At 40.9% G+C, this 19,463-nt stretch overlaps 1 protein-coding gene across 1 annotated transcript in view; it reads right to left on the bottom strand.

The window, feature by feature from the left end:
- LOC109914231 (protein SOGA1) overlaps positions 1-19,463 on the bottom strand; it is a 104,051-nt gene that overhangs the window by 31,299 nt on the left and 53,289 nt on the right. The window contains exon 6 of the mRNA XM_048608557.1: positions 3,520-3,645. Within this exon, the coding sequence (XP_048464514.1) occupies positions 3,520-3,645 (126 nt within the window). The remainder of the gene's footprint in view (positions 1-3,519; positions 3,646-19,463) is intronic.

Here is a 19,463-nt window from a genome sequence, read left to right as displayed (position 1 = left end):
GGTCTAGGCCTGAAACGTCAGCTTTCCTGCTCCTCTGATGCTGCTTGGCCTGCTGTGTTCATCTAGCTCTACACCTTGATATCTCAGATTCTCCAGCATCAGCAGTTCCTACTATCTCTTACTACCTATACTAGTCCCACTATCCCGTAGTCTTGAATGCTGTGACCCTTTAGGTACTCAACCAAGTACTTTTTAAAAGGCTGAGAAGTTTCCCACCTCAAAATACCCTCGCAGGCAGTGCATTCCAGACTCCCACCAACCTCTGGAAAAGTTTTTTTCCTTAAATCTTCTCAAAACCTTTCACTTTAAAATTACACTCCCTTGTTATTGATCCTTCAACCCAAGGGATCAACTGCTTTCTGTTCACCCTGTCCATGCCCCTCAAAGTCTTATACACCTCATTCAGGTCACCCCTCAACCTTCTCTGCTCCAAAAAAAAAAAAAGTCCAAGCTCATTCAGCCTCTCTTCATAGCTGAAATGCTCCATCCCAGGCATCATCTTGTTGAATCTCCTTTGCACCACCTCCAGTGCAATCACATCCTTCCAATAGTGCAGTGACTAGAACTACACACAGTACTCCAGCTGTGGCCTAACCAAAGTTCTGTGCAGTGCCAACATGACCCTCCTATGCTTTCTCAACTAACCTATTAACCTGTCCTGCCACCTTCAGGGCCAAGCACCTCAAGATCCTTCTATCCCTCTGAGCTCCTAAGTGCTTCACCAGTGATTGAATACCCCTTTCACTTGTTCCTTCTTCCGAAGCACATCACCACATTCATCAGGTTTAAATTCCATCAGCCACTGATCGGTTCATCTGACTCATCCATTCATATCCTCCTGTAACCCAACATCTTCCTCCTCCTTGTCAATCACCTTGCCGATCTGTGACATCCAGCCACCACATTCTCATCTACGTCATTTATGAATATCATAAACAGTAAGGGTCTCAGCATTGAGCCCTGTGGTACTCCATTGCACACCAGGTTCCAGTTTCATAATCAGCCTTCTACCACCACCCTCTGTCTCTTGTCATTCACCCTTACCTTAGTCACTTGGTCACCTCCTCAAAAGATATCTCTACCACCTTCTTGCGAAGTGGGATCTACATGAGCAGTCCTCAGGCACTTCCCTTGTGGCTTAGGAGTATTTAAAAATTTGGTTCAGGGCCCCTGTCATTTCCTTCATTGTCTCCCACAGCAGCCTGGGTTACAACTCATCTGGAGCTGGGAGTTTGTCAACTCTTAATTCTGCCAGAACCTCCAACATCTCCTCACTTCTTATGTCAATTTGCTCAAGAACTTCACGGTCTATCTTCTCAAATTCTGCACTTGCATCCACCTTCTCCCAAGTAAAGACAGATGTGAAGTAGTCATTTAACACCCGACCAATGTCCTCTGGCTTCTCACACACATTGCCTCCTTGGTCCATAATAGGCTGTACTCTTTCCCTGGTTATACCCTTCCCCTTGATAAACTTGTAGAATATCTTGGGATTCTCCCTAATCTTGTCCATCAGTGTTTTCCCATGTTTCCTCTTTGCTCTCCTAATTGCTTTCTTGAGTTCACCCACATTTCCTATATTCCCATAGGGCTTCTGTTTTTTGCTCTCCTTGTTCCTATTGTATGTCTCTCTTTCTTAAAAATACACAGCATAGTAGCCAATTAGCCCAGCACACCTACGTTGGATTGTGAATGAGATACCAAAATAGAACCAATCCTCTACCCTCCAAAATTTCATTTTGAAGTATTTACCCAAATTCCTTTAAGAAAGGAGGTTTGCAAAGCTCAGTTTTTGTTTTAAATCAAGACAGACATGTGATTATCTTATAAGCCTCTAAGTCAACCAAAATTACTAAGCAAGGTTTTTAAAAAAAAAAGATAAAAAGCTGGAAGCTTACACACTCATTTCTCTGGAAATATTAGCTAAATCGGCTAGTTATCCATATCAATTTTTACAATCTCTGTTTTTAAACAGTATTGGACAGACCAAGCAACTGAATTCCATTTTCTACAGGAATGAGTCTATCAATAAAAGCCCAGCTTGCTAAACGAAACATTTCACAATAACAGAACTGAATTGAAGCAGATTTGTCCAGTATTTTACTCTAGCTTATCACATGTTTTCTGTATTTCTCACGTGGTCAAAAGGGTGGCTATTCCATTCATTGGGGGAGCATTATTGGTGAAGGTAGGGTTCAGCAGTACTCTTGCCCTTAGTACCTAGCAAAAGAAATTAAACTGCTCGGATCTTTGATTTGGTGAGTCTTCAACTGCCTCTAAAAAGCCAAGTTTACAATGAAACAATGGTGATATATGAACTATTTGCTTCAACTAAATGTCTAGTTTTGTCACTCAGATGAAAGAGACAGAGACAGGCAGGTGGAGAACACAGTGACACAAAATACGGTAACCAATATTGGTAGCCAGTGGTGTAAGGGAATGAAGAAAAGGCAGACAAAAATAGATATTTTAGAGTCATAGAGCTGTACAGCATGGAAACAGACTTTTTGGTTCAACTCGTCCGTGCTGACCAGATATCCTAAATTAATCTAGTCCCATTTTTCAGCGTTTAGCCATATACCTCTAAACCCTTCCTATTCATATACCCATCCGGATGCCTTTTAAATGTTGTAATTGTTCCAGACTCTACCACGTCCACTGGCAGCTCATTCCATACACGCACCACCCTCTGCATGAGAATGTCCCCCGTTAGGTCCCACAACCCGGGAAAAGACCTTGTCTATTCATGCTATCCACGCCCCTCATGATTTTATAAACCTCTATAAGGTCCCCCCTCAGTCTCCGATGCTCCCGAGAAACAAAATACATTTTAAACAAGCACATATTTGTTAGGTTTACTATTTAGCCTACAGCATTTACAGCTGACAAAAACATTTAACATGAACACTCAAAGAGGTGGAGATATTTGTCTCTGTGCTGTAGAACTGTCCAGCAAAATGCCCTGCAGTATGATTTTGGATTTGTGCCACTGTCTAATTCTCAAGTAAAGACCTTTATAAGTAAGTTTGCCATAGTCCTACCAGGCCATATGGCTACTCTCTCACTCAAGAGACAGCTGACGGAGTTTAACCTGAGAGATACCATACCTCAAGTGAAGGGAGAGGTTGTAAAGGAGAGTCCTTCGTGGTAACTGCAGCCAGTAATTTCAATCCAACTTTCACCGTAACCTCAACCCATTCTGTTGGCATCACTCTGCACTCCAAACCTGCTTTCCAGCCAATTGAACTAACCAACAGCCACCTTTTAAAGTAACGCCACATTGAAACTAATGAGTAAAAGTGTGCTGATGTTTTGTCCGAGTAGGATTTTTCCCACATTGTTTGGTTCAATGTCGGATACTCATGAGAAATTCAGTAAAATTATTTACCAACTCCTCTAGAATGAGCAGGTGCAATTTTCAGATAGCGACATTTAAAATTACTTTTCTATAACATTTTTGAGTCTCAATTTAAAACTCAAAATTCTACGTGAAATGATCAATTGTGTTTTTCAACTGACCTGTGACATTTTCTGTTGAAATCTCATTGCGTCTTCATTTCGAAGCTCTCTTTCCTGAACAAGCTGTTCTTGCAGTCCTCGGATAGTCTCCTTGGCTTCAGATAAATCAAGTTGTAGTTCCTTGACCTGATTAAACAAGTCATAAGTTGTAGTTGGGTTATGAAGAAAATTTCAGGTTGCCTTTCCCCTTGTTTCAGCAAACACTTCTCAGATTGCCTCAAATCTGCCTTTCATGAAGAGGGCAGGTTAGTGTCACCTGTAGGAATTGCTGTAGACACTGCAAGAAGTTTACAAGATTGATGGTACTTGTGTGTAGATAAACCTTCCCATGTAATGAACAATTGAGAACGGTGGCAGCACCCCAGTAACACAAATAGATGTGTTCTAACTAGAGATATGAACAATTTTTCTATCTGGGTGCAGAGTCATGTATTGGTGTGAAAAATGGCTACATTTTGATTTTGTTTCAGAGGAAATCTGATTTTCCTTACTCGGCATTATTTTCCTTGAGCTTGTTTATAGGTTGGGAACACCTAGTGTGCAAAAGGCATGCCACCCCCTGCTGAGGTCAGATGCCCCATTTTAAACAGGGGCGAAAATCAGAATTTCCTCCTACACCCATATTTTTGTCCACTGGTCAAGATTTTTAGAAGCAAATTAAAGTACGCCAGGTTTGATAGTTTGTGAAGAAAATGGAAAGCCTACCGAGGGACAGGAAACCTTCTCAAAGACAAGTGTAAAATACTTTGAGACCTTCATTACAGTATTGCTGCTAATAGTGGCAGTGAAGAAATGCTTTTCACACTGTAATTTGTAAGAAGGTTACAAAGACAAGGAAACCCTTATGTTTACATTTGGGCGTGGCTAAAACTGGTGCAATGGTTAATACCGTAGTGTATTAAGAAATGTAAAAACGTACCCTCTACTGTCATGTTTTTCTGATTTAATTGGACTAGAAAATCAGGCTGATTTCTTCTTTAACCCCTTCCTTTGAAGATTGGGCAGAGGTCTGAGCCTCACCCCCTCCAATAATAGGCAGTTACTCTGCTTTGAGATGAAAATCTGTTGAGAGGGGAGCTGGAAGCTTTCGTTACCTCAGCTGTTCTATTGTGAATATTTGGCCAGGTTTCAAAAGCTTCAGCTTCACAGGTAGACTTACAAATCCAAGAACAACTGAAAATGTTGTGAACCTACATTAAAAAAAGGAAATATCAATGATAGGGTTTTTTGCTTGTTTAAAAATCTAACTGGCACTTTAAGAGATTACAACTTTGTTCGCTTGGGTTTTTGACTTCAATGTCAATGAAAATGAATTTAAAAATCAGTTTTTTGAAAAAGGTTGTTAGGAGATTTAATTTTCCCCCCCAATGACTTTGAAATAGTTCCCAACTCTACTGCAGGACTTCTGAGAATTATATATAGTGCACGCAGGGCAAATGATGATAAATGCAGGGGCTAGCATGGCACTGGCATGGGGAAACTGGGGTGGGCACTGAATGGAATGGAGATGATTAAGGCAATAATGTTTAGGGAGGATTTTAGAAGCCACACTGTGTTGGAGAACTGAACTGGGCTTTCTAATCCGATCCAAACTCTCACCCTTATGTACTCTTGCAACTCACAAAATTCACTATGAACCCGAGCAGTGCAAAACAGAGGAGAATAAAAAAACCCATCAAAGACACGTGGGTCAGATATTCATGTGGACACATGCAAAACTATGCAGATTAGTTTTTCCTGAGAATTTCCTCAAAACTTGGTCCCTGGTGCAACATTAGCATTCATTTCGAGGGGACTAGAATACAAAAGCAGAGATGTACTGCTGAAGCTATATAAGGCTCTGGTCAGACCGTGTTTGGAATATTGAAATTGATTTTGGGCCCCGTAACTAAGGAAGAATGTGCTGGTCTTGGAAGGGGTCTAGCGGAGGTTTACAAGAATGATCCCGCGATGAAGGGCTGGTCATGTTAGGACTTGAGTTTAACAGGATGTGGGGGGGGGATCTGTGTTATGAAGCGGAGGTCAACCACCCCAACCCCAGCAACCCCCACACCACCACCCCCATAACTAAAACCAAAACACAGAGAAGCTTGACTCAATCTGTTAAAGGAAGTGTGCAAGGTGGCATAACCCGCCTCCCCGCCCCACCACCTCAATCTGCTATATAGGAGTGATTAAATGAAACAAAATCCTTTCACTCACTCTATAACCAACAAGTAACAATTTATTTTTCTCACTAACAGTGAACAAATTAACAGAACTGCCAACAAACCAAACAATTCCCCCTTAACTACTAACGATTCCCAAATAAAGCAAAATGCTAATGGTATGCTGTTCTAGTAGAATACTTATGTAATACTTATATAAACCAAAATATTTAAAAAACCTTAAATCTCTCTAAATTACAGCCAGGATACATCTTCCGGAATGCTCTGCGCCCTCTCTGCTGATCCTCAGTCTGGAACGCCTTTCTCTGTTGAATTCTTGTGTCAGGAATATTAGCTAATGACTGCAGCTATACCTTTAGTTCGATGATAGTTACTCTGAGAGTTTAGAGAATTCTGACAGAGCCAGGGATTTTCTCTTTAGAGCTGATGGGTTGTTAACTCTATTGGATGGCAGTTGCTCTCACACCAATTTTCAAATGCCCTCTTTTACACCCTTGATAACCTATTAATTCCTTACAATAGGATTGTTCCTAGGTTGTCAAAACCATCAGATTTAAATTTAATATTCTTTAGTCTAAGTGCCTGGTTTAAACTAATTGGCTGATACTCAAACTGGTTGCGTTACTAACAAAACAAACTACAGCCTGGGTTGTTAACCACACAACCTTTTGATACAATGTTTCAATTTCAGGAGCTCTCTTGTGCACCTGCATGTAATTTTTAAAAAAATCTCCACCCCAAAAAATAATCTTTTAAAGGGACCACACACTATTCCCCCTATCATTTTACAAACATCACATTCTAATATCCTACCTTCCAATCCACAAATACTCTCCCAACTTCACAATACCTTCACACTTAAAAAAAAACTATCATGATGAAAAAAATGGCTTCATTGTTTTTTGTAAATCTAATGCCATTATTACTAGATACATAGGTAATTAATCTAGAGTTACGCATTTCATACCAATTCTACATATATAAAACACATTGAACATTACCGTTTCTATCTTCTATTCACATTTTCCTTTTAAACCCTTGATAACACTAACATTTTCACGTCCCGCAACACGCATAATCTGTAAATTAAGTGCTTGTAACACAAGACTCCAACAAAATAGTCTGGTGCTCTTGACTTCAAATCTTTTCAAAAATGTCAAAGCGTTGCGGTCAGTGCACACAACTGTCTCTGAAACAACATTTTAATGTTTATGTTGCAAACAATGTAAGGCCAGTACCAAACTCTAACTCTTTTTCAATGGTTGAATTTTTTTTTCTAGTGGATACTGAGTTTCTTTGAAAAATAACCGATTGGCCTTTCAATTCCACAACCATTCTCCTGTAACAATACAGCTCCAACCCCTACATCGCTTGCGTTGATGGTGATTTTAAAGGGTTTCAAGAAATTTGGGCGTGGCTAAAACTGGTGCAGTGATTAACACTGTTTTTAAACTCTCAAATGCCACTGGCATCGGTCTGACCACTGAAATTTCATGTTCTTCTTCAACAAATCCGTCAGAATTTAGAACGTAGAATCCACTCACTTCTGAAAACTGTAGCACCTCTTTCTTTGAGGATGATCTTGGAAATTCCTCGATGGCCTTCGACTTCACATTCTTTGGTGTCATCTGTTCATGTCTGATGTTGTGTCCTAAGAACATCACTTCTGCCTTTGCAAATTCTGTTTTTGCCAAATTTATGACCAACTTTACCTTCTATACTCTCTCAAAGAGCTCTGCCAAATGCACCATGTGATCGGTCCATGAATGGCTAAAGATCATTAAGTCATCTATATCGACGGCACAATTAGTCAATCCTGCCTCAACTCTGTTCATAAGTCTTCAAAAAGTGGCTGGTGCATTCTTCCTTCCAAAAGAGCATTACTTTAAATTGATATAGTCCATTTGGAGTTACAAAAGCAGAAACTTCTTTTGCTCTTTCTGACAAAAGGTACTTGCCAGCAACCATGAAGTCCAACTTTGTGATGTAAGTGGTTTGTCCAACTTTTTCAACACAGTCCTCCAGCCTTGGAATTGGGTATAAATCAGATTTGGTCATGGCATTGACCTTCTGATGGTACGCAACGATTCAGCGTAGATTATCAGGTTTAGGAACCAACATGACCGGCGAATTCCACTAGCTTTGATTTGGCTCAATGATGTTTTCTTGGAGCATCACTTCCACTTCTTTCTGTACCTGTGCTGCTTTGAGGATTCAGCCTGTAGGGGTGTTGCCTTATCAGAACAGCATTCCTTACATCAACCTCATGTACTATGCTATTAGCCATCTCCATTCTATTTCTATATAGTGCTGCAACAAGTCTTTCAATTCAGTTCTCCGTTTCTGAGATAGATATCTCATTTCCCTATCTAAAGACTTCCTCGTTATTCAATTTATTCTGAGGCCTGTCAAAATCTGCATCATCTGGAAATAATTCCTCACTCTGAGCAGCAGTAACTAATACCTGTTTCGTTCGTTCTCTTTCCCTGTCATAGTAAGGTTGTAGCATGTTCACATGACATATTTGATAATTTGTTTTCCTGTCTGGCATCTGTACCAGATAATTCACCTGACTTAACTTCTTCTCAATCTGAGAGGAACCACTAAACCTTGCTTTGAAGGGATCGCCTACCACTGGTAACAGCACTAATATTTTATCCCCATGTGCAAATGTACAAATTTTAGATTTCTTATCAGCTTCTTGCTTCATTATGTGCTATGCCCCCTTCAAATGTTATCTAGATAATTGACCGACTCGGTTTAATCTTTCTCTCACCTCAGATATATAATCCAAATGTGAGATCTCTGACTTCGGACCTATCAACTTTTTCTTAATTAATTTTAAAGGCCCTCTTACTCCATGTCTGAATATCAATTCAAATGGAGTGAAGTGAGTCGGTTCATTTGAAGCATCTCTAATAGCAAACAATATAAATGGGATACCTTTATCCCAATCATTTGGGTAATCTTGGCAATAAATCCTCAGCATGGTTTTTAGGGTCTGATGTCAGCTTTCCAATGCTCCCTAGGATTCAGGATGGTACACACTTGTTTTAAAGTGTTTGATGCCTAAACTATCCATGACCTCTTTAAATAATTCAGCAGTAAAATTGGACCCTTGGTCTGACTGAATCTCCCTGGGTAGTCCATAACGGGTAAAGAAAGCAAGCAACTCCTCCACAAGCTTTTTTGCCTTTACATTCCGTAAAGGAATTGCCTCCAGAAATCTGATAGGCGCATCCATTATGGTTAGCAAATACTGGTTCCCCCTTTTGGTTTTAAGGCAGGGTCTGATACAATCAATCATAAGCCACATGAAAGGTTCTTCAAATGTGAGAATTGGCAGCAAAGGCACTGGTTTTGTTACTGCCTGTGGCTTTCCTACCATCTGACACATATGACAGGTATGGCAAAATTCAATCACATCTTTATGTAATCCAGGCAAATAGAAATGCTTCTGTATCTTAGCCTGAATGTTCCTCACTCCTAGATGTCCTCCTACAGGTAATCTGTGCGCTACCCACAATACTTCCTGTCTGTATTCTACTGGTAACACAATCTGGTGAACTTCTGACCCGTTCTCCTCTGCACTAACCTGCCAAGGTCTTCATTTCTGCCTTAGGATTCTATCCTTAAAAGGTAATAAGATTCTGGAATACATTCTGATTCATTTTCTGAATAGACTTTATGATATAAATCTTTTATTGTCTCATCTTTTTGCTGTAACTCTATTAGTCTTTCAGAATTAAACACCTCTGCTAGATCCTCTACCTGCTTAGGTTCTTCCTTTACCATTTCATCAACAGGGTGTCAGCTAATTAAACCTCAATTCCTTCATCTTTCTCTTTGGTTTTCCCCTGTTGCTTTAACTTATGACTGTGGAATCTTGTCACAAAGTCTGGAAAAATTCCAGTATGTTTTTCTTTTAACTCTTCAGTTCCCTGGTTTTCTTTCGGCTTCTTCACTCCCACCTTTTATCCGGCTAGGTAGTTTCCAAGAACAAACTGTATTCCTGGAATAGACACTCTTTCAATCACTCCCACTGTCACTTCCCCAGTCTTGATTGGACTTTCCAGCCTTATCTTTCACTGGGGAATGCTAAATTTCTCTCCATTTATTCCACAGATCATCACTCTCTCGGGCAACATTTTAGAAGGAGTGCAAATATTTTCATCTCTTACCGTTACAGACTGACCAGCTCCTGTAACTCTCATTATTGTAATTTTTTTTTTTTATTAACTACTCCCCCTGTTCTACCTTACCCACACAGGTGAAGTCTTTGAAGAGTTCGGGCACTATCTTACTATCCAGCCCATGGTGAGATTGTACATGCTCCTGCAGCTCCTCGACTTATCTTGGAATTTTCTTCACTATCTCAACTCATCCCACTCGTTTAACCTCTTTTACCACATCCTTTATCCCAGTGTCTCTCAATCCACCAGCACTGACTTTGTGTGTCCCCTTCTATTACAGCAGAAACACCTGAGGGCTTTTCACCTCTTTCCCACCCTCTTGGGTTTCTTTTTTCACATATGGCAAACTGTTCCCAGTAAGATCTACTTTTTGTTTTTCATTGAAGGATCTCCCTCTTTCCCATCTTCTATCCGTCACAGAATGAAATTGCTGTCGGAAGCTGGATTTTGATTTATGCACTAATGCATATTCATCCGCCATCTCTGCAGCTCCTCTTGTTGTTTTAACTTATTGTTCCTCAACATGAGTTCTTATCATTTCTGGAAGTAAGTTTCTGAACTCCTCCAGCAGAATAATCTCTGGAAGATCCTCATATGTCTTTTCTATCTTTATTGCTCTCTCCCATCCATCAAAGTTGCTACGTTTAATTCTTTCAAATTCGACACAAGTCTCACCTGGTTCCTTCCTCATATTTCTGAGCTGTTGTCTAAATGTTTCTGGTATCAGTTCATAGGCACTCAGAATAGCCTGTTTTACTTATTCATATTCTCTTAACACCTCATCTGACAGTGCTGCAAATACCTCACCAGCCCTACCTACCAAACTGGTCTGAATTAACGTTACCCAGACAATCTCTGGCCAGTTCATCTGGTTAGCCAATTTCTCAAACAAAACAAAAAAGGCTAGTACATCTTTTTCATCAAATTTTGGTAATGTTTTCACATATTTGTATATATCCCTACCAGGTCTTTGACTTCGACGGGTTTGCTCATCACCCCTCTCCTCCTCACTAAGCCTATCTTTTACTTTCATCTCCATCCTTTTAAATTGACTTTCCAGTCTACTTTGCAACTTCCGAAGTTGAAACTCTCTCTCTCTCTCACCCTTTCTCGTCTTTGTCTTTTTCTTTTTATCTTTCCTCTGCTTGTAACGGTAATTCAAGCCGTTTCAACTCCTTCTTCCTCTTCTACTCTGGCTCTTCTTTCCTTTTCTATAACTTCTAACTTCAAATGTCTAATTTTCAGTTTACTTTTTCTAACTCTACTGCACTTGCCTGTTTCTCGGATATACCTAAATGCTTGACCAACTCTGTTACAATTTCAGCTTTCCTCTTATCCCTAGTCGAACCCAATTCTAGCCTGTTTGCCAAGTCTAAAAGTATATCCTTCCTCTCTTCCTAAAAACTTATTTGGCAAATTTGGGAAGCATCCTCAAACCCCAGAACCTCTGTAGCAACGTTAAGAGCCATCTTCCCAACTTTTGATTTAAACAACCATAAGTAACTGAAATTAAACAGATTTTCCACTTCTCACTTAAGGTTTATTTTAGAGATCTAGGACATGAATCCCGAAGTCTGTTTAAATCTGCTGGGACCTTTCGCACCCCAAATCTGTTCAAATCTGTCCAAGTCTATTCAGATCCCAGACCTGAGCCCCCAATCCGTTATGAAGCGGAGGTCAACCCTCCCTCTGATAATTAAAACCGAAACACCCAGAGAAGCTTGTCTTGCCTCGCCTCGTAATCTGTTAAAGCAAGTGTGAAAAGTGGTATAACCTGCTTCTCACCTCCCAATCTGTTATATAGGAGTGGTCAAATGAAATGAAATCCTTTCACTCACCCTGTAACCAACAACAATTTATTTATCAAACTCTAACAGTGAACAAATTAACAGAACTACCAACAAACCAAACAATTCCCCCTTAACTACCAACTATTCCCGAATAAAGCAAAATTCTAATGATATGCTGTTCAAGTAAATACAAAACTCACTTTAAAATAATTAAAAATAACACTCTCAAAATTACAGCGAAGGATACACCTTCCGGAATGCTCTCTGCTGATCCTCAGTCTGGACCACTTTTCTCTGCCCAATTCTTGTGTCAAGAATGCTTCTCTCTATTAAATTCTTGCTTCAGGAATATTAGTAAAGAGTGCCGCTACACCTTTTGAAATGCTCTCTTCTTTTATACCCTTGATGACTTATTAACTTCTTTTAATAGGATTCGCCCTAGGTTGTCAAAACTGTCAGATTTAAACTTAATTGGTTTTTAGTTTCGAAGTGCTTGATTTAAATTAAATCGGCTGATATTCAAAATGATTGCCTTAATAACAAAACTAACCACTGCCTGGGGTTAACAAGGTGTAGAGCTGGATGAACACAGCAGGCCAAGCAGCATCAGAGGAGCAGGAAAGCTGACCTTTCAGGTCTGGACCCTTCTTCAGAAGTGGGGGAGGTGATGATGGAAGGTGGATAGAGGAGCAGATAGGTGGAGAGATGATGTACAGGTCAATGAGGTGGGGATGGAGCCAGTAAAGGTAGGGAGTTGGGATGTGGGTTAGTCAGTGGGGGATGGAGGGAAGACGGACAGGTCAAGAATGCGGGGATGAGGCTAGTAAGTAGGAAGTGGGGGTGGGGTTTGGTCAGTGAGGTGGGAGGAGTGGATAGGTGGGAGAAAAGACAGACAGGTCAAAGAGGTGGGAACGAGATGGCCTGGTCTTGGGATGAGGTCGGGGGTGGGGAGATTTTGAAGCTTGCGAGGTCCACATTGAGACCATTGGGCAGCCGGGTTCCCAAGCAGAATATGAGGTGCTGTTCCTGCAACCTTTGGGTGGCATCGCTGTGGCACTGGAGGAGGCCTGGGATGAACATGTCGTCCAAGGAGTGGGGAGGGGGAGCTGAAGTGGTTCGTGACTGGGAGGTGTAGTCGTTTGTCACGAACTGAGCGTAGGTGCTCCACAAAGCGGTCTCCAAGCCTCCGCTTGGTTTCCCCGATGTAGAAGAGGCCACATCAGGAACAGCGGATACAATATACCACGTTAGCAGATGTGCAGGTGAACATCTGTTTAATGTGGAAAGTTTTCTTGGGGCCTGGGATGGAGATGTAGGGGCAGGTGTAGCACTTCCTGCAGTTGCAGGGAAAAGTGCCAGGGGTGGTGGGGCTAGTGGGGAGTGTTGAGCATACAAGGGAGTCACGGAGGGAGCGGTTCTTCCGGAAGACAGATGAGGGTGGGGAGGGAAAAATGCAACTACTGCCTGGGTTGTTAACCACACAGCCTTTTGGTACAATGTTTCAATTTCAGGAGCTCTCTGTGCACCTGCACATTTTTTTTTTAAAACACTTTCAAGCATTAAAAAAAAAATCTTTTAAAGGGACCATGCACTCTTCCTCCGTATCATTTTACGGACATCAAATTTTAACATCCTGCCTTCCCAACTTCGCAACAATCTGATTGAAACCTACAAAATACTGAGAGTCTGGTTTGACTGGATGTGGAAAAGGTGACGTTTCCACTAGTAGGAGAGACTAGGACCTGAGGGCACAGCCTCAGAGTGAGGAAAGTGAGAAATTTCTTCAGCCATAGGGCAGTGAATTAATGACAGTGGACAAGGAAAAAGATTGGAATGGAAATCCTGTCAGAGACAGGAGCAGAACATCTTCAGGGTGGGCAAGCCTAGGAGGAAGGGTCACTCAAACCAAAACGTTAACTCTGATTTCTCTCCACAGATCGTTCCAGATGTACTGAGCTTTTCCAGCATTTTCTGTTTTAGTTGCTGATTTACAGCATCCGCTTTCCATCAAAACAACTGTCTGCAAAACTTTCCGAAACCTTTTTGGATGCTTTTGATTGATGCAAATTTCCAGACACAAGGACAGAAACCAAACTCAGCAAAAGTATTACTGAATTGCTGAGGGAATGGCCTTGAGAATGCACATGAACCAAAAATATATGAGCAGAGAACTGAAATTTGCATCCATCAGCTGTACGCATCAGGATGAGGAGCACCTAATTCTTCAATAAAAGCTGGACTGGGCTGGAAAATTACCTCTCCATTTGCTTACATCAAAACCTTTTCTCCAGTACTTTAACTGAGATATTCAGCTATTTGTGTTTTGTTGAGATAGAGGAGAGCAATTTGAACATGTACAAGTGTTCATGCACACTAACAATGACAGTAAAATCCATTCCATTTAATTCTGTTGGCATTTACCTTATATAGCCTAGAACTGTGGGATACTACAAATACCTCCACCCATGAAATGTTTGAATGCTTTTACAAATCTGTTTGGATACTATTTTTTTTCTCCAGAGAATACATCAGCTCCCTAAAACCAATGCTCTGATCTCACCAAATTCAGAACTATTTAAATCAACTTGTGCCATTTTATTTTTAAAATTCACAGAAAGGCTTTTATCTTTAGCAACAATACTTAAAATTAGAACGCAAAACAGAGTGAAAGCAATTTTACAAACAATATTCCTAATTATCTAGTCCATATCATTGCTGATACCAGCATGGAATGGACATGTAAGAGGTGCCTTGGTAGTGTATGTTAAGCACAATTTTCTGACTGGACTACATTTCGGCAGAATAGATAACATCTTCAAAACAAACCATAAAAATACAATCGTATGCTCAAAATACTTCAGCGTACATTTCTCAGGGTTTTTATTGTGAATGTAAGTGCAATGACTTTACTAATGGTAAAACTTACTTTTGATTTCAAAATTATGTGATGCTGTAGACGGGTTGGAGTCTTGCCTGCTGTGCTTCCACCTTTTACATCTGTGTTTTCTGCATTAACCTTTGCACGAACACTGATTGTTTTGATAATATTTTTCATATTTTAATTTCCAGAAGCTGCAAATTTACTTGATGCTCCGAGAATATAGATCATGAGAATTCCTCTGCAGTTTCCCCTCTCTCCAATTGTTTCAGGGGATGCGAGGACAGAGGAGAAGCCAGGTCTAGGTACAATCTAAGTACGATGGAATATTCACCACATACCTGGAGTGTAGTTCTCAAAGTGCTCAAAAGGTTAACAGCATCCAGGACTAAATCAGTCATCTAACAAGTGTCTCTGTTATGGGAATTAACGTTCATTACTCCCACTAGTATATAATGGCTGTTGTTTATATCACCAAGCTTACTTTAACAACACATTCCTTTAATGCATTATAATATTTGGAAAGACAAGAACAGCAATGTTGTGGGTACACCATTACATCTAAATTCCTCTCCAAGTCACAGATCATCATGACAGGTCATAAACCACCATTCCTTCGTTGTTGATGAGTCAATATTTAGGATCTCCCCAGAATCGTCATGGGCAACACCACATTTCAAAAAGAGGGCTCATCACCAATATCACAGAAGAATCAAGGTAATAAATCTGGCTGCACAAAAAAAATGCCCTACTCCATTAGGCAAACAGTCACTGAGTTAAGTTACACTCAGAGATGGACATCTCTGTTGCCATTGAAAAGACCCCAAAGCTTTGGATCAACACCAAGCCACCTGAAGAGATTCAGGCAAATTGATCAATCAAGATCACTTCAATACATGTAACGGATAATACACGCTTTGTTACACACACATTTTCCCAGCATCAACATGATAGAGAACTGCACTTTTGTCTGTGACAGTTTTTGAAGGTATATGGTATCATAGATAGAATACGTGTGGCTATCCATGTCCTAAACCTGCCACTGACCATTTTTATAAGTGGCCTTTTACTTCTCACAGGACCTTGTGGACAGAGACGAACCCATCCCACCTTTTGCACCATGAACTGAAGACATTTTAGGAGGTTTGTCTTTAGATCATGGAGTTGCAGAATTTTTAAACGGACTCATCCTAATTCAGTAATCACTCCTACCCACATTCAACCCCACGATCTTGTAAATGTTAAGCCCACCCTGAGACTCTTCACCCCAGGAATCAGCAGAGCCTCACATCCCCCAACCCAACACAACTCAACTCCACCCTGGCAACACTACCCTACTGCCACACTCCCTGCAACCTCTAAATCTGAACATCTAAACTCTCCCAAAACTGCCCACCTGCCCGAACACTGCTCACCCATATTGTCCAAACAACCTCGATCCTACTCTGGCACTGGTTTGATTCAGGAGCCAGGGATTCAGATGGTGAGCCGAAATGTATTTTTGGGAAGGAAAGGGAGATCAGATGGCTTGGGAGCATCGTGAAATGGGAAGAGGGGGTTGGGGGGCGCGGGCGCGGGGAATGAGATCCAGGGCTGTCGGAGGTATGGGTTGTTAAATAGTGTCAGTCAGAGCGGGTGGGGGGAAACTTGGTGGGTGAGCAGTGTTAGAGAGTTCTAGATTTAGGCCTAAATCAGCTCCCCGGAATGTCTGATGCTGTTGTGATCCGCAACAGCAGCAGATTTTGAAATCTTTACTGCCATTGGGATCGCTAGATCTGAGCCAATATATTCGATCAGGAAACATTTGCACGACAGGGTCACCAAGGCATTAAAGATCACAACATATAGAAAGGGATCCTGTGGAATAAGTAAGCAAGAATCTTGGGTGGCACCAATGGCAGAGTAGCACCTAGCATGCATCCAAAGATAAGTTACAGCAAGAATAGTAAAAAGAATCTTCATCATACAGCATTCTCAATAACTGAATAATCCCAGGAGGAGTCATTGCACTGGCAGACTACTGGGTTTCAGCAATTACTGGTGTGATAAATGAATGAAATTTAATGTCCACCCAGTTTCCTAATACTTCCTTCTCTTTCATATCTGTTATCTGATTTAAGTGATAAGAATGTTTTCCCTCTGTTATGTATTGCAGATGTGACCGTGTGACAGAGGATAACTAAGGGCAAACATAACAAACAAGGACAGGTATGTGCCAACTTTGTGCCTGGATGGGATGACCTTAATTTTCTTTATGGTCTCTGGTCCCAGGATCTGAGAATAATGATTGTAAATGTGTCCAAGGGCCTGAAGGTGTGGACCTTCCTGCTGTACAAACATGCACCCTCATGTAATTTAAAGCTTTGACTACAAGCGTACAAGAAGTGTTGAGCTTTGAAGACAGATGCTGATACCCACCACCCATCATCTCATCCTCAGGTCTAAGGAAGTTAACATTAAGCATCTAAACTTTGCTGGACGCTTACTGTGAGGTCTGAGCTTTGAAGATGGAAGTCAATGAATTGGCTGAGTTTTCACAATGATGGTTATGAAATTTTCCTTGCAGCATTACGTGTATGCACGTGAATCTGTGAAAGAATTGCTGGAATGAAACCTTAATCAAGCAGCAGCATGCTGAAAATGATCTTTGTAGAATGCATACTTTGCTTACATGTATGCTGGCAGTCTTACCTTTGTAATTTTCCAGAGGTTGCCAAAATTGTATCTCAGCTGCTGCCCATTCTTGTAGATTTTGGGAGATGCCATTCACCCTTTTGACCAACTCCTCTCTCATGCAACCAACAATGAGCAAACATGGCTAAACTCCTTTGGTTTCTTTGCTCCAGCAGCCCACCCAGAACCATATCCAAGATGAGAACAGTTCTTTTCTCTCTGCTCTTCATTGAAACTGAAAATACAATACCTGCTGCAACAGATTGTGTGTGTGTGTCTAGAAGAATCTCCCTTCAAGAACTGCTGCTGGGGTTCTGGTTGCCTAAGCTCACTACATGAGACGCAATCCACATGGAAGTCATTAAAAGCATTTGATTATGACAGCCTCAGAAGACTGTATGAGGTTAACCCTCACCCAAATTAATGAGCGTGAACCTTCTAAATCTGGTCCTGTTGCCTCAACACTCGATAGAACAATAGCATACCATGGTTATGAGGAGACATCGCCATGTAGCAAACTTACGATTTCATGAAATCTGTCTAGTCTTCCTCTAAAGGAACCAAATCATGATGGGTACTTGGAATCTATTTGATCCTTGCCCAAGTGGTGGCTCTTCCTTTCTTCTTGTTCATTTGGAGGATACGGTGTTGTTGACTTGGATCTTGATCAGCTGGGCCAATGGGCCCAGAAGTGGTAGATGTAGTTTAATTTAGATAATGTAAAGTGTTGTATTTTGGTAAGACAAACAAAGGTCAGGACTTACACAGCTAATCGTGAGGCCCTGGGGAGTGTTGACTAACAGAGCAGCCTAGGAATTCAGGTGCATAGTTTCTTGAAAGTGGTGTCACAGGTTGACATGGTGGTGAAGACAGTATTTGGGACGCTTGCCTTCACTGGTGAACTGAGTATGGGAGTTGGGATGTCATGTTGTGGCTTTACAGGACATTGGTGAGGCCACTTTTGGAATACTGTGTGTTGTTCTCGTCGCCCTCTTATAGGAAGATTATTATTAAATTGGAAAGAGCGCAGGAAAGCTTTACAAAAATGTTACTGGTAATGGAGGGTTTGAGTTAGAAGGAGAGGCTGGACAGGCTGGGAATTTTTTCCCCTGGAGCACAGGAGGTTGAGGGCTGACCTTATATAGGTTTATTAAAATCATGAGGGGCATAGATAAGGTGAATAGCAAAAGCACTTTACCCTAGGCTACAGGAGTTCAAAATTAGACAGCATAAGTTTAAGGTGAAAGGGGAAAGATTTAAGAGGGACCTGAAAGGGGCAACTTTTTCACACAGTGGATGATTCGTATGTGGAATGAACTGCCAGGGGAAGTGGTAGATGCAAGTACAGTTATAACATTTAAAAGACATTTGACAGGTACATGAATAGGAAAGGTTTAGGAGGATATGGGCCAAATGCCAGCAAATGGGAGTAGTTTAGTTTGGGAAACCTGGTTAGCATGGATGAATTGGACCGAGGGGTCTATTTCCATTATTGTATGACTCGATGATGTTATTGAACATGAGTGGAATCTCAGGTTGTCACAATCCTAACATGGCTACTGTTAACCACCATGTAATAATCAGATATGAGTAGTTTGACTATTCCATATTCTTGGGTCAGGAAGGCTGACTGTAACATTGACAGTATTTCTCCAACAATAAGCAATCTCCCACTATTTTCATCCAATTTTATGTAAGTATTTCTTACCTTGGAGAACAAAAATCTCTGTCTTAAGACAGGCAAACAATTCACTAATAATATTATATAATCAATTCAACAGATTGCCGTTCTGATTTCAATTGTTACACTCAAATTTGTGTATTTAGCTTCAAATGTCAGAACTACAGTGTCAGCAGTCTCTCAATGAATCTCTGTGGAAATTCAGGAACAAAGGTGGAAGTTGCTGGAAAGGCTGAGCTTAGAACTGTTCTGGGGAAGGGTCACCGGTCCCGAAACGTTAACTCATATTTTCTTCACAGATGCTGCCAGACCTGCTGAGCTTTTCCAGCAACTTCTGTTTTTGTTCCTGATTTACAGCATCCGCAGTTCTTTTGGTTTTCACTGTAGAAATTCATCCTGTTTACCAAGAATTAGACTTTTAAGCTTTTGTATGCACACGCTTACAATTTGAAGTGACGATTATAGTTTGTTACGTACAATATTCATGGTAAAATAATACATTGTCTCAAGTCCACAAGTAGCATGGTGGGGGATCTGGTCTTTATATATTTGCATTCACGA

Source organism: Rhincodon typus, chromosome 19 (genome assembly GCF_021869965.1).
Source record: "Rhincodon typus isolate 14 chromosome 19, sRhiTyp1.1, whole genome shotgun sequence".
In the NCBI taxonomy this organism is placed as follows: domain Eukaryota; kingdom Metazoa; phylum Chordata; class Chondrichthyes; order Orectolobiformes; family Rhincodontidae; genus Rhincodon; species Rhincodon typus.
This window is presented reverse-complemented; position numbering and strand designations above follow the sequence as displayed.